This window comes from Harpia harpyja, chromosome 21, assembly GCF_026419915.1.
Source record: "Harpia harpyja isolate bHarHar1 chromosome 21, bHarHar1 primary haplotype, whole genome shotgun sequence".
Lineage (NCBI taxonomy): Eukaryota > Metazoa > Chordata > Aves > Accipitriformes > Accipitridae > Harpia > Harpia harpyja.
Window position 1 is genome coordinate 11,220,698 of NC_068960.1, and position 12,830 is coordinate 11,233,527.

At 42.2% G+C, this 12,830-nt stretch overlaps 2 protein-coding genes across 3 annotated transcripts in view; one reads left to right on the forward strand and one right to left on the reverse strand.

The window, feature by feature from the left end:
• The window catches only part of PDXDC1 (pyridoxal dependent decarboxylase domain containing 1), a 34,254-nt gene extending 30,248 nt beyond the window's left edge, over positions 1-4,006 (forward strand). Inside the window, exons 22-23 of the mRNA XM_052773264.1 lie at positions 1,113-1,217; positions 2,056-4,006. Of these exons, the coding sequence (XP_052629224.1) occupies positions 1,113-1,217; positions 2,056-2,309 (359 nt within the window). The 3' untranslated portion in view covers positions 2,310-4,006. The remainder of the gene's footprint in view (positions 1-1,112; positions 1,218-2,055) is intronic.
• A 246-nt stretch (positions 4,007-4,252) lies between these two features.
• NTAN1 (N-terminal asparagine amidase) lies at positions 4,253-11,719 on the reverse strand. 2 transcript variants are annotated; one of them, XM_052773265.1, is made up of 10 exons: positions 11,552-11,719; positions 10,265-10,367; positions 10,112-10,177; positions 9,402-9,510; positions 8,313-8,386; positions 6,931-6,984; positions 6,049-6,102; positions 5,400-5,497; positions 4,771-4,884; positions 4,253-4,582 (listed from the first exon to the last, which is right to left on the reverse strand). In XM_052773265.1, the coding sequence occupies exons 1-10, from the start codon at positions 11,630-11,632 to the stop codon at positions 4,403-4,405; spliced, it is 933 nt and encodes a 310-aa protein (XP_052629225.1). In that variant the 5' UTR covers positions 11,633-11,719; the 3' UTR covers positions 4,253-4,402. The 2 variants fall into 2 exon arrangements, with proteins under 2 accessions (XP_052629225.1, XP_052629227.1); XM_052773267.1 differs by having other exon boundaries at positions 10,265-10,442; positions 11,552-11,701.
• Between the last annotated feature and the right edge of the window lie 1,111 nt (positions 11,720-12,830).

Below are 12,830 nucleotides of genomic sequence, written 5' to 3' on the forward strand. Positions count from 1 at the left end.
TCACTATTTCTGTAACACCCAGTAAGACAACCTCACTTGTACAGTTTACATTTTATTCTTGCATGCTGAGTCACATTAAAAAAGCTATATTAGATGTGGACATTTATTAACAGAGGGTTAATTTCTGTGACTTTTGGCTACGTATGCTGCAAAAGTTTGGTGTTTATGCTGTGTTTATTAATACGTAAGCTGGCAGGGTAGCTCAGGTCTTAGAACATTGCTTCGCCATATATGTGCACATGCATCCTCTTGAGTGTGCTTGCAAAGTGGCACTCGGATGTTCTGCTGTGCTACTAGAACTTGATGTCTCTCTCTGAAATCCTGATTTGAGCTATCATCTGCCTATTGCCACACTGATAAAGTACTAGTTTGCATGCTAAATAGTGCAATGTCTGACAAGGACAGGCTGAAACTAGCCGAGGACTAGCGTGAACCTGGCTTTGTGGGAGACAGGAATGAATGGAATATTACAACGTAAAGACTATTATTTTACTCATATATTTGTAATTCAAGTCTGTTGACATGAAAAGAGCTGTCTATAGCTTTTAAATCATTAAGACTGATGTACTAATGTAATACTTTCTGCAATTATAAATTTTCACTGTAAAAATTGTGGCAGAGTCTTAAGAATATTCCTGAACTCGGCAAAGTGTCTGTTGGACCTAGAACAATAGCCCAGCTGTCTGTGTGTCTCTGTAAACAGTGAGGAAGGCCTTCTGCTGTATTTGGGATCTTTCTTTCTGATTCTTGATGCACCAGCTGGAAGGCTCTTACAGCAGAGAACAGCAAGGTTTCCTTGGGAATACTTAGTCCCCTCATAGCTAGATACCCCTTCCAAGTGTACTGCTCAATAGCTTGCAGCTGGGAATATGTGAAGTGAGTGTGAGGGGAAACAAATCATCTTTATAAGTCTCAGCACTCATGTCCCCAGGTACTCAGAAATGGATTACCATCAACTGGCAGTTTCAACTCAACCTAGCACATGCAGTTGCAGAAATGTGCATTAAAAAGAAGATTGTTACATACCTTATGAATACAGATGAACAGAAAACTTGTCTACTTTGTGCTATATTCAACTTGATACCTTTTTTTTTTTTTTTTAAAACCTGTAGGCTCTCTAGAATCCACAGAATCTACATATGTATCAAAAGCCCAAGGAACAGGCACTACTCCACCACCAACTCCTACTTCCAGCCTTGCAAAGCAAAGACTTCCTGGTAAGTTTCTACGTCTTAGTTTTATTTCTAAAACTTGCTAAAACATCCTGCCATCTGAGTTGCATGACACAGAAATACCGGCATGATTTTCCATCTTTCATAATATCTGGAACTAGAACTTATCTTCTAGTGCCTTAATTCCACCTTAAAAACCTTAATTTAAACATGGCACAGAACACCACCCCAGTCTGTTTTCTTCCCAAGAATTCTTCTTGAGACTTCAGGAAGTTGTTATCCCATTAACTGGCAACTGCCCATGAAGTCTGGAATCTTCCTCTGGAATATTATGAGGTTACTGAGTTTTAAAAATCAGCAGGCAAACACGCCAAAAGTTTTATTTGAAATAAAAGCATAAACAATGTATAATCATGTATTTGAGCAACTGTATTTCTGTTGCTACCTAATATTTTGTGGACAAAGTCATTCTAAGGTGAAGATCTACTAAATCTATGGCACTTTCTGGGTAGTTGTATTAATAATTAATGTTGATTTGACTGGCAGGAAAACCATAGTTTTAACTCGCCTTTTGAGCTGGTTGGCTTCCACTTGTGATTTTCAGTGCAAATTTCTACCCTAGAATGACTTCACTGTGCATGCAGGCAGCTTGTTTTTCAGCTGACTTAACAGTCTCTGTGTACACAGGATAAAATAAGAGGTGCTATTGCCTTGCATACGTATCTGCAAGAAAGTAGGTCTATGGTTAGGGTACAAGTTAGCACTCAAATAAAATCTATTTCTTTGCCATTGTAAAATTCAGATACTTTCTTTGAAACTTGTGCATAGCACATTTTGTATTTGCTGCCTTGATTGGTACTGTATTCTTCAAACACTTCCACAGGTCAGAAAATTTTTAAAAGGTCTCTAAGAAGTTCTGATGCATTCAGTGAGACCAGTTCAGTCAGCCACTGTGATGATCTGGAGAAGGTGGATCAGAGACCCCCAGCTCTATTCCCTGGCCAAGAGCAGGGACCTTTGGAGACAGAAAAAGCAGAGGAGCAGGCACAGGCAACAAAGACAGACACTGAGGACATTCAAAGTGACAAATTGCGACGTGACTGCACAAAGGCAGAGGAACAAGAAGGTCAAAGATAAAATCCAGCCTGTGGCTTTCAGACTTGGCTGAGGAAGCCTGTGCCCTGGGAGGCAGGGTATTAATGATGCGTTTTAAAATGTGAACAGTGCCACACACTAGTACAGTAATAACTACTGTAACTTATTAACTGGGATTTTGCACAAATATAAATTCCCCCCATGGGACAGATTTGTCTTATTGTACACTTGTTACAGTTGCTTTAATCCTCTCTACATGTTGGTGTCACCAAAGTACTAGTGAAATTTATTAAGTGCTCATAAACATTTGTAAAAACAATTGGCAGTTATCCTTCCTATAGCAATCTAAGCATGATAATAGTTGCTAACTAACCAATCAGCCATACACAGGATTAAGAATACAGTTGCACCCAATAATTGTAAAATTATCTTACTTTATGTTATTACACTGTAAAAAAAAAAAATCAACTGCCAATTGTTCACCTTTTTTAATATTTAAAATTCAGTTTAGCCTCTCCTGCAAAACATCTGCTGAAGTCACATTAGCTCTGTTTTGCTGCTTTTTTTTACCTGATAAAGAACATTGCCAAACAGTTGTGGTGCGGTGAGCATTAGGGATGGATGCCTGTGGTGTATATAGGAGTCACTGAATAGTACCTTGCCATCAACCATTTTTTCCTGCTGTTGTATGACTTGACCCATTCAGCTAAGGCCCTAGGTCCAGTGGGAACTAAGTTAATGAGTTTTAAGCCTTTTAGAAAGAAATAGTGCCTCTGCATGCCTAAATGGCTTCTTGCTTCTGCCACTGGAAAGAATCACCAATGCACCATTATTTTCCTTTGCACGGCATTTCTAAACCAAATACTATTGAACACATTTATGTAGTGTAACTGGAGTTTTCTGTTGTGTATTTTTAAAGATAGTTGTAGTAAAGCTTGAAAAACCAATACATTTGTGATGGTTTCAACACTTACTTATTTTTTGAATAACAGTAACTTACCTATGGTAGGAATTGTACAGATTCAAAGAAATTATATAGGTTATTTACACTACAGCACAACTTCATAGCGTCTAGGACTACTTAATGCACAAGCAAAGCTTTGGATAAATCAAAAGTTAAGGTGTAGAAGTCTTCCCTTGCCCCCCCAAATTATCTTAATCACTTTGCTGCAAATTTTAAGAACCTCTTGTGGAAAGGAGAGCTTTGGAAAAGCTTGCTTTCCTCAAGGTATCTGATTTTTGAGGAAACCCATCCCATCCCTGTAGAACTGGATACAAGCACTGTAGTTTGCTTTGTTGTTTTTTGTTGGGTCTTTTTTTCTCCCCCCAAAAGGTACACATTAACACCATAATGGCTGTAGTGGTAGCAGGACTGACTTTCATAATCTGAAAAATCTGGGGGTTTTGAATTGTACTGTCACCTGATTTGACTCTCAGCTTCTAGATCCTGTGGGGCTGGGATGCCATGAACAAGGTTAATTTTGCTGTTGGGGTAATTTATGAAAATCAGTGCAATTTTTCTAAAGTGCAAAAACAATTAAGTTGACTAGTCTTCCTCATTGGTTTCTTTGGTGCAATGAAGTATGTTAATAAGAGTAATTTGTTGGGGATAAAGTTATCTCCACAAGGATTAATTTTTAATGTTTTTATATTTGGAAGTGTTAAACCAGTAGTTTTGTTGGAATGAGCTTCATTCTTTAGATACTATCTAAATGTTTCAATAAAGATTCTTCAAATTATTACTCTTGAATTAAGTTATTGTTGAAGGATACTTCCCTATGTTTCAGTAAGCTTTAAGTGTGTGCAACTTTCACTTTGTGCGGAAAACCATTTTCTAAAGTACACACTGATGTAATGACTTCCCTTCTCAGTCTCTCCACACTGCTACCTCTCTTTATCTGTGCCGATTAAATTACTGCGTTGGAGCAAGAGAACATAAATAAAGCCCAGTTCTTACTTCAAATTACCAGTGATTCCTACGTAAGTAATGCAGAAAAAGCAAGTTACTTCTGTCAAAATACTTTATTTTGAAAAGCACAGAACAATGGTATTTGTGACCAGCAATATGCTTTCTGCAACACGTTGCTCTTGCAAGACTATACTTCCCTAAAGTAGTTGTGGTGTTCGGTTCCAGGTTAGATCTTATCAGAACAAACCTGTTCCCACAACCCTTCTTCATTTTTTTTGTAGATGCGAGGTTTCCTGTCAGGAAACAGGGAGCGAGATGGAAATGGATGTTCTTTTAAAAATGTTAATGTAGATCTAATGTGAGAAACAAAGTGGGGTGGCTCAGCCAGGGGCGATGTGGAAAGATTCTGAAAAACAAGATGGTAGCAAGAGCTGCTTGACATCCAGAATACTAAGTTCTCCATTATTCTGCCTTTTAATAAGATTATTTCCCCCCCCCCCCCCCCAGCAGTACACGGGGAAGAGTTTTGACAGACTGTACCCCTCTCGACTCAGCTAGAAGGAAAAAAAAAAAAAAAAGGTCAGTTTCAGGTACCTGTAAAATCTGCTTATCATCTTGTTCCAACCAGAAATCCACATGTGGGAAAGGCCTCCAGAAATAAGGCCCAATATGTAGTTGTTCCATCTTTGCATCATAAATGTTAGTCAGCTGTAACAACACAGGCAGCCTTAAGAGTTAGACAATGCTTACACAGAAGAGAGACAGCAAATTCACTTAATCTGGAAGGCCTTAAGCTGCAGCTTCTGTCTTAGACATACTGCATGCCAGCTCAGCCCCACTTCATTCCTACTGCATTAAGAGTAACCCATTATTCTGACAAACAAGACATTAAACTGTAACAACACACCCAGAACTGAAAGACACTGCTGGGATTATGCCCATGACCTGAATCTCTTTACGTAAGTTATCCTGCTGAAAGCTGTAGGGCTAGTCATAACGGCATGTCAAAGAGCTGTACTTCCAAGACAAGGCTTACCCCTTGCAGAAGTGGTTTGATCTCCACCATTACCCTTTGCCTCTCCTCTTCCATCTTTCTCATTTGTTTTGCTACTGACAGAACACTACCAAAGTAGTTTTTCCTTAAACTTCTAACATTTCATTGCCCCTAACTGGTCTCCCCTTCTGGCAAAAATACCCTTTTCCCCCCTGTTATTTTTACTCACTGTTGCTCCTGTTAAAACATGGGCTGAACGCAAATCCTCATCCGGCCCTTTTTCTGGGAAGGTTGCAGGGAAGATCGCTGCTGTTTTAACATTCACAGCTGGTAGGAAGTAAGAGTTTAAATACAGAAACAATTAATTCTTACCAAACACTTGTTTAAAATGACCATGTCCCTGACACAACTATGTTGCAGGAACTTTAGAACCCATCAAATACTATACTTGTATTTCTCAGTACCACAGACCCCTTAGCCTGTGATAGCATATTTCTACTTATTTTGCTTTGGCAGCGTTTCAATATTCCAGAAGAACATTTTCAGAGATACTTCAATTACAAAAAACACAGAATGAACAATGAAAAGAAGGCTGAATTCTAACCCCAAAGGTTAGTACAGTAGCTTGATATTGACAAAAATCGTAAGTACAGTTCAGTTAAATGAAAAAAAAATCTGCTTGCATTTGTACACAGCCACTTCCATGTGTGCATCTACCTAACTGTGGTACCAGAAGAAAACTTCTATTTCTACCTACGCCTCCAACAGCAAAACTTCTAGGACGGGCATTACCTAGTCATTAAAGGCAGCCCATTTACTAATGGCATCTGAAAAGCAATCCAGTTACAAAAAAATAATTAAATTCTAATTTAACTCACCTATTCCATAAATGATTGGAAAGTGAATGTCCTTTTCTTCTCTGTCATTTAGTTCTGTAAGAAAAAAAAAAAGGTCAAATTCTTAGGGCTTTGCATTTTTTTCTGGGCAGCATTTAGTTGTGTGTTATCAGAGAAGAACAGATCTGATGTTGCATAAAGACAGAAAAAAACCAAGGAAGCCTAAAAGAAATATGGAAAAGAAGGTACAGGTCAATAACACCACCCTTGGAGCCTGGAGTAGAACTCTTTATCTCCTAACAGTGTAGCCAGCTCCAGCCAACTGTCCCTCCCCTTTCTGCACAGGCACTTTACAAGAAAAAAACCCACAATGCAAAACTATCATGATACCAAGTTTCAAAGATGTAAGTCACCAACGGCATTGAAATGCAAAGATGATAAGAAATACGACCTGAATGTGATACGAAGAAAAGGAAATTACTTCTTCCTTTATGTGACATCACACACTATGAACTAACTGAATGAGTTTATGAATTCATTCGAACCTGCAGGGAGGCAGGTCTAACAAGCCGGCAGGTCAAAGGTCCCTTAAGTGCCTCTCTCAATTGCCTCTTAAGATATCCATAGACAGACAGCCGCTTTCCACAGGACAACAATGGCGAAATAACCTGGTAATGATGATGAGTGGTTCTACAATCAGTTGCATTTCAGCAGCACTTGGTAAGGAGAGAATCCTCGCTACACTGTCTATGTGACACCACCACACACACTACCAGCAATAAAACTAAAAATTACAAATCGTTACGGAGCACTTGTGCTGTTCTTTCTTACACGACAGATAAAAAAAGCCATGTGTGGAAAGACCCCTGTGCTTTGATTTCAGTGGCTAAAGATACTTCAAAAACCAAGGAAACGTTTTCTTACCTGTTACGCAGAAAGTCACCAAATGAACATCATCTGGTTGGAGATCAAATGCTCCTACAGCAACAACGATAGCAGCAATGTATAAGACTGACTGGTGGCAAAGCAGGTGCTGTATATAGACGAGGGGGCATTATCAGTGCTGCGCACTGCAGAATAGATGGGCAGAGATACCTAATGCACTGTTCCTAGATAAGGCAACAGAGCAAAGAGTGTTTTGCAGATTTGCTTCAAACTAACTTCTATAAAATTAAAGCCACAGCTACTAAACATAACAGTAATTTACAGAGAGTAGCCATTTGTAATAGCAAAAACATGCTAAAGAAGTGTTGTGCCACTTACTCCTTTTACTGATACTGGTTTAGCTCTGGCATCACATCAGCTCTGCTTTTGTTCACTATACATTTAACAGCTTATATTTAAACGTATTTTCCTAAAATGTTACAGATATAGTGAGCGAATGCAGTCTTTCATTAGCTGTAAATTAATTCTGCTTTTCACCATCCCACACACTAGGAAAAAACCCTTTTTTTCCCCCAAAGTTCTAATAGCAATACAGCATTATTGTTTCAAATTTTAACTTGATGCATGAAAGATGCATCAGAAGGTTAAAAAAAATAAATTAACCAAAATACTTTGTTCTGTACAGAACTCTCATACGACATAACACACAGATAACAGGAATCACTGGGTGCAATGGCCACGAGGGTGCATCCCGGGACCTTTGCAGGTTCCGTTTCCCTTTTTGTTTATCCCCTTGGCCACCTCCCTCCAATCCTGACATCTGCCCCGTCTCTGCCCCTTCCCCTTCCAGTGGGGCCGAGGCCTCTCCACACTCAGAAAGCACTTAGCAAAAGCCAGAGCACTTACAGGTAAGCAGGTACTTTACGTTTCCAATTTATTTGTAAAGCACCGCAATCACTTCTCTGGACTATCAATTTTATAAAGAGACATAACATCTTTCATCAGACAATTCCAAACAATAATTAAATTTTACCTCATCACATCAAGGTACGAAATGAATAGTAACTAAGTCACCCACATGTATAGATTTAGACAGTGACAACACTTGACCAAGATCAGGTAGCGTATCAGCAGCAGCAATCAAGCCCTGCTGAACTGCACCCCAATTCCACACACTAGAGTATAAGCCAGGAAGAAGTTACAAGTTTAGACCCTCCATCCCACACGCTGGCCATATGCGAGCCTCAGAAGTCCAGCCCCTCTCCACACCAAGGTCTCAGGCAGAAAAAACACCCTTCAAAACAAATCCAGATTTCTTTCCATTAAATGACAGGGGGCTCTGATCACAAACAAACTTTAACCCAAATCCAGTCAGAACTTTTTTTTTTTTGGACATGAGAGTGGAAAAAATGTGAACTTACTAAGAAGCTGATTAGTAAGTTTTTGTGATAACTGCCTATCATCATTGAAACCTCCAACTAGGTGCACTTCCAGCCTAACAGAGATGGAATAACAGGAAACAGCAATTAAAAAGACATCCCAAAGTGAATAGCTTTACAAAATAATCCCCAGCCCAAACTCCAAAGCAATCATTAGAGTAGCCTCACTTGTTACAGTCACATGCACCAAGTTGGTTTGCATTACATAGCAAGTTATGGTAATTCCATTCTGAACACTTCAGGGATCATCCAGGAAAGAGCACAAATTAAGAACTTTAAGAGGCATTACATACATGCAATTCTATCTAACCCAGTGGTATCCCCAATGGTCAGCACCTCTGGTTTGGACTGAACTTAACCACCTTTCAGTTCCCAAGAAAGGGTTAATTAAACATGAAGATTTTTTGCTCCCCTGACCTCCTCACAACTATTCTGGACCATACAGCAGGGTTCTTCTCTGAGAAGCATCTATGTAAAGGCAAGTCCTGACAAATCATGAGTTTTTAGAGACTGTATCTTCTAAGTTCACTGAGTTTTTGTTCTTATCAAACTACAGGGGCAAAAACCTCCACAACCAGGAAGAACCTTGTTTGCTAAATTCCATTTCAGAGCATTCTTTCCCTACTGTCCTGCCCCACCCCACCACCTTTTTTTTTTTTTTTTTTTTTTAATGTGGGACTTAGAAAAATCCCAGATGGATTCTCAGATCCCAAAAGGAATTTACAAGACCAACAGTCTGGAAGGAATAATATAAAACCAAAAGCAGTTCTTTGGAAAATTTCGCACATCTGAAACAAAAGTTAACTGCAAAACAGTAAACACAAAACCTCACAATGGCATTTTACAGAGACGCTATTCAGAACAGAACCATGCTTTAAACCACTGCTAAAAATACCCTCAAAATCATCATCAAGGAAATTGTTTTCACTTTACATGTGGTTCCTGATCAAGAGGTATTTCCTGTACAACTACCTTGTCTGAACCCCTTGTGATCAGATAAAAATTCCCCACCTTACAAACTGCAGTAACCTTTGTGAAAAACAGTACACAAGAACTAAGTGCAGAGCTGACCTTCCGTATCCTGTGGTGTTAGAGAAAGACTTTACTGAACTCATGATGAGCGACACCTCAGCTTCTGTGTCTGATCCATCGCAGTGTGTCAAGCAGGTAGCTCCGCTGCCTGAGGAAGACGTGAGAGGACAGTTAGTTAATGACATTGTTGGAGGCTGTTACGCTACCATAATTGAAATCAGTAACAGTTTACTAAGAGCTACATCCACCACCACCTCGCTTCCTCTCAGGACAGCGGCCTCCAGCAGAAGATACAGGCTGACTGAATGTGGCAATAACCTCTTTGTGTGCCCCATTATACAATCACCAGAACTCATGTGAAGGGCAGAAGTGCCCGCCTAACCAGGACCAGGCAACATCTCTAATGGCAGAAATCCAGGCATGTAGCGAGGATCTTTCCACAAATTCTGCCTCTGTTATTTGCAGGCCCAAACTGCTGAACACAGCCAGGGTCTGCAACTGCCACTACCCACTGGCCACAGGAGCAGATCAAGTTTAGGATCTGCTCATTGAGCAACTGCAACATGGAACCTCTGACACTAAACATGCCAATTCTCTGAACAAGTCATTTAGTTAATACTTCCTATGGCTTTTTGAGATTCAAGTTTATATAAACGTAACTGCAGTTTATTTTATTAATGCAGCATAAACCAACACTAATTCATTACTTCAGGGGTACAGATTTTGTTCTGAACATCCTTTAAAGATACCTGTGTGTCGGAGCACAACTATGTGGCAGGTAGTTGCATCATCTGATCCAAGAATGGAAACAGAACCTATTTTAAAGGAGAGAATCATTGTAAGAACTCTGCTCTGACAATCACTGCTTCAGTAGAAGAAAAAATGTTTACGTTCCTACATACCATCTTTAGGGGTAGTTACCGCAAACTCTCTCTGCTGGACATATAGAAGACCTTTGGGTTCCACAATTTGAGCAGGCTGACTTCTCAGAAGTTTTGCCTTTTCCTAAAGATAAATGATAATAGAGACTACAGTGGCTGAATTCTCAGGTGTATCCATTACTTGATAGAAACATCACCTCTGAAAAGCAAAGGGATCCAGGTCAGAAAGAAACATACATATTTTCTATTATGGAGTATTCTGAATTTTGAGAATTTTTCACTTTCCTGCCACTGATCTAGTTAACTGTTAAATCCCATTGTTCCATAGACACACAAAACCCTTCTCCCTGCTTTATAGATGATAAAATGGAGGTACAACAAAAAGCAATAGGACTTGGCAAAGATTACATTAGACAATAGCAGCGCTGATCTCCTAAGTTTAACCTGGACAGAAAACTTTTTAAATGTAAAAGTTTCAGTCTTCTACTGCCATGATCCAGCATATTTATTTCATACTTATCAAAATATTGCTATTTATTAGCTTGCTTAGTGCATGGAAAATGCAGATTCCTGGGCCGTGACTACTACAGCGCCCTGTCACAGACTTGCTGGGTAGGCAGTGAATTTCCATCCTGGGGCTCAAAAACCACTTCACAGTTTTATCAAATTTGCACTGGTTTTCCGCAAAAACTCAGTTTCCATAAAGCTGCATCTTATGATGAGAAACATCTTCCCAGCCAGCTCTGCTCAGCAGTTCCTGGCTCACCGTCCGCCGTTAGGATTACAACGTTTATGTATTGAAAGAGAGGTTAATAACCTCCTAAAAGTTACTATCTTGACTTTTATCACCAGTGTTTGTTATTTCGCACAGGAAAAAGGGACAGCCCGGCCGACGGACCCACCAGCCCGCGAGGGGAGCGGCCGGCCGCACAGCTCGCCCACCAAGCGGCCGCCCTCCGCCTCAGGGCATTCGCCCCTAATCCTCTCCAGGGACGTGGATTTTACTTATTTTCAGTCAACCCCTGCCTTTTCGTGGTCACAGCGCGGGGAATGCGGCGGTGCCGGGCCGCCCCTGCCCGGGCTACCTCAGCCCGCGCCCGCCTCAGCCCGGGGCCGCCCCTGCCCGCGCCCGCCTCAGCCCGGGGCCGCCCCGCTCCGCCACCCGTTTCGCCCGGCCGAGGCGGCGGGTTTTCTCCCGGTCACCCCCGCCCCGCGGCCCCGCTGCTCCTCCGCTCGGCGCCCGCCGGGCAGGGCGGGGCGGGCCCGGCCCCACCGCCGGGCCCCTTCGCGCCGCCGCCTCCTCCTCACCTCGAGGTGCGGGTAGGCGCGGATCATGTCCCCCGTGGGCCGAGCCAGGTCGATCCGCTCCCCGTTAATCAGCAGCGGCATCTCGGGGAGCGCCCGGGGCGGGAGGCGGCGGCGGCGGCTCAGCGTTTCCTCCCGAGGGCGGCGCCGGGCCGGGCCGGGCCGGGCGTCGCCGCGCCGCGCGGGGCGCTGGGAAACCGCGGCGGGCGGCGGGGAGCGGCGGCACCGCCCGCGGCAGCTCCCCGGAGCCGGGGCCCGGCGGGAGGGCCCGGCCCGGGCGGGGTCGGGGTCTGGGCCCGGGCCCGGCCCCGCAGCGGGCGCCGCCTGAAGCGGGGTCAGAGGCGCTGCCAGAGAACGTGCCCGGTCACGTTAGCCGCCTCACAGTTTTTGACACGTTCAGGGTGGTGCAGAAATCCCCTCCTCCTGCGACCGAGAGCTTAGCCCTAAGTTATTGTAAGAAATCGTTTGGGAAATAACCACAATAAAGTCCCAAATTTACCAATAAACCCACACTGCTATCCCCTCCCCCAGCAACCACAAAACTAAATTTTCAGACAATCCCAAAGATGACAGTTTTTCCTTAAAGACCAGGGATTTTTCCTCCGGTTGTCTGTGCACGAACAGCAAGAAAAACAGTCGCGGGAGCAGCAGAGTTAAATCCACTCTGCAGGACGAGAGGACAGCCAGGGCACTGCGGCCTGCCCACAACCAACCAACAGAAAAAAAACACTACCCTAGCTCTACCTTTCCGATCCAGTTTTCACAAAAGTAAACAGTTATAGCAGATATTTTCTTCAAAACATAGATTGTGTTTCTCAGGTAAGGCAAAATTTCCACCTCTAAATCCAGCCCTCACAAGACTGTTAAGTATTTATAAAACAAAGTCTCTTTAGCAAAATGCCAGCACCTGCCAGCTCACCTGTCTGCAATTACACTAAGTAAAGCAGATCTATCACAGAAGAGGTTACAGAAACACTGTGGAGCTCCTACTTGAATCTTTGTTTTAAGCAAGTCCCTTTAGTATACAAGTGTTAACTGTGCAGCTTCAGCACAGACAGGTCAATGTCTGCACATTCTTTTTAATGTTATACTTCACATCACTTACGTCCTTCTTTTTTTGCTTTTAAAGAGATGCGGAAGTTCCTGGATCACGTACCTGGTATTACAACTTGGAAAGTTTTACACAGCCTCATTTTGTAACAAGTGGCTGACTATGTTGATAAAGACATAACAGTGAAAGAACTGAAAAAGGCACCTTTCAAAGGATGTTCTCCTTGCTGTT

What these genes read in the sequence shown, in the direction of transcription:
- NTAN1 (XM_052773265.1), bottom strand. Translation starts at nt 11,632, where the DNA reads ATGCCGCTGCTGATTAACGGGGAGCGGATCGACCTGGCTCGGCCCACG. An exon ending in GGTAACTACCCCTAAAGATG is followed by an intron (nt 10,178 to 10,264) that starts GTATGTAGGAAC and finishes CCTTTAAAATAG; the next exon opens with GTTCTGTTTCCATTCTTGGA. An exon ending in ATGTTTTAACAGGAGCAACA is followed by an intron (nt 4,885 to 5,399) that starts GTGAGTAAAAAT and finishes GTGTTGTTACAG; the next exon opens with CTGACTAACATTTATGATGC.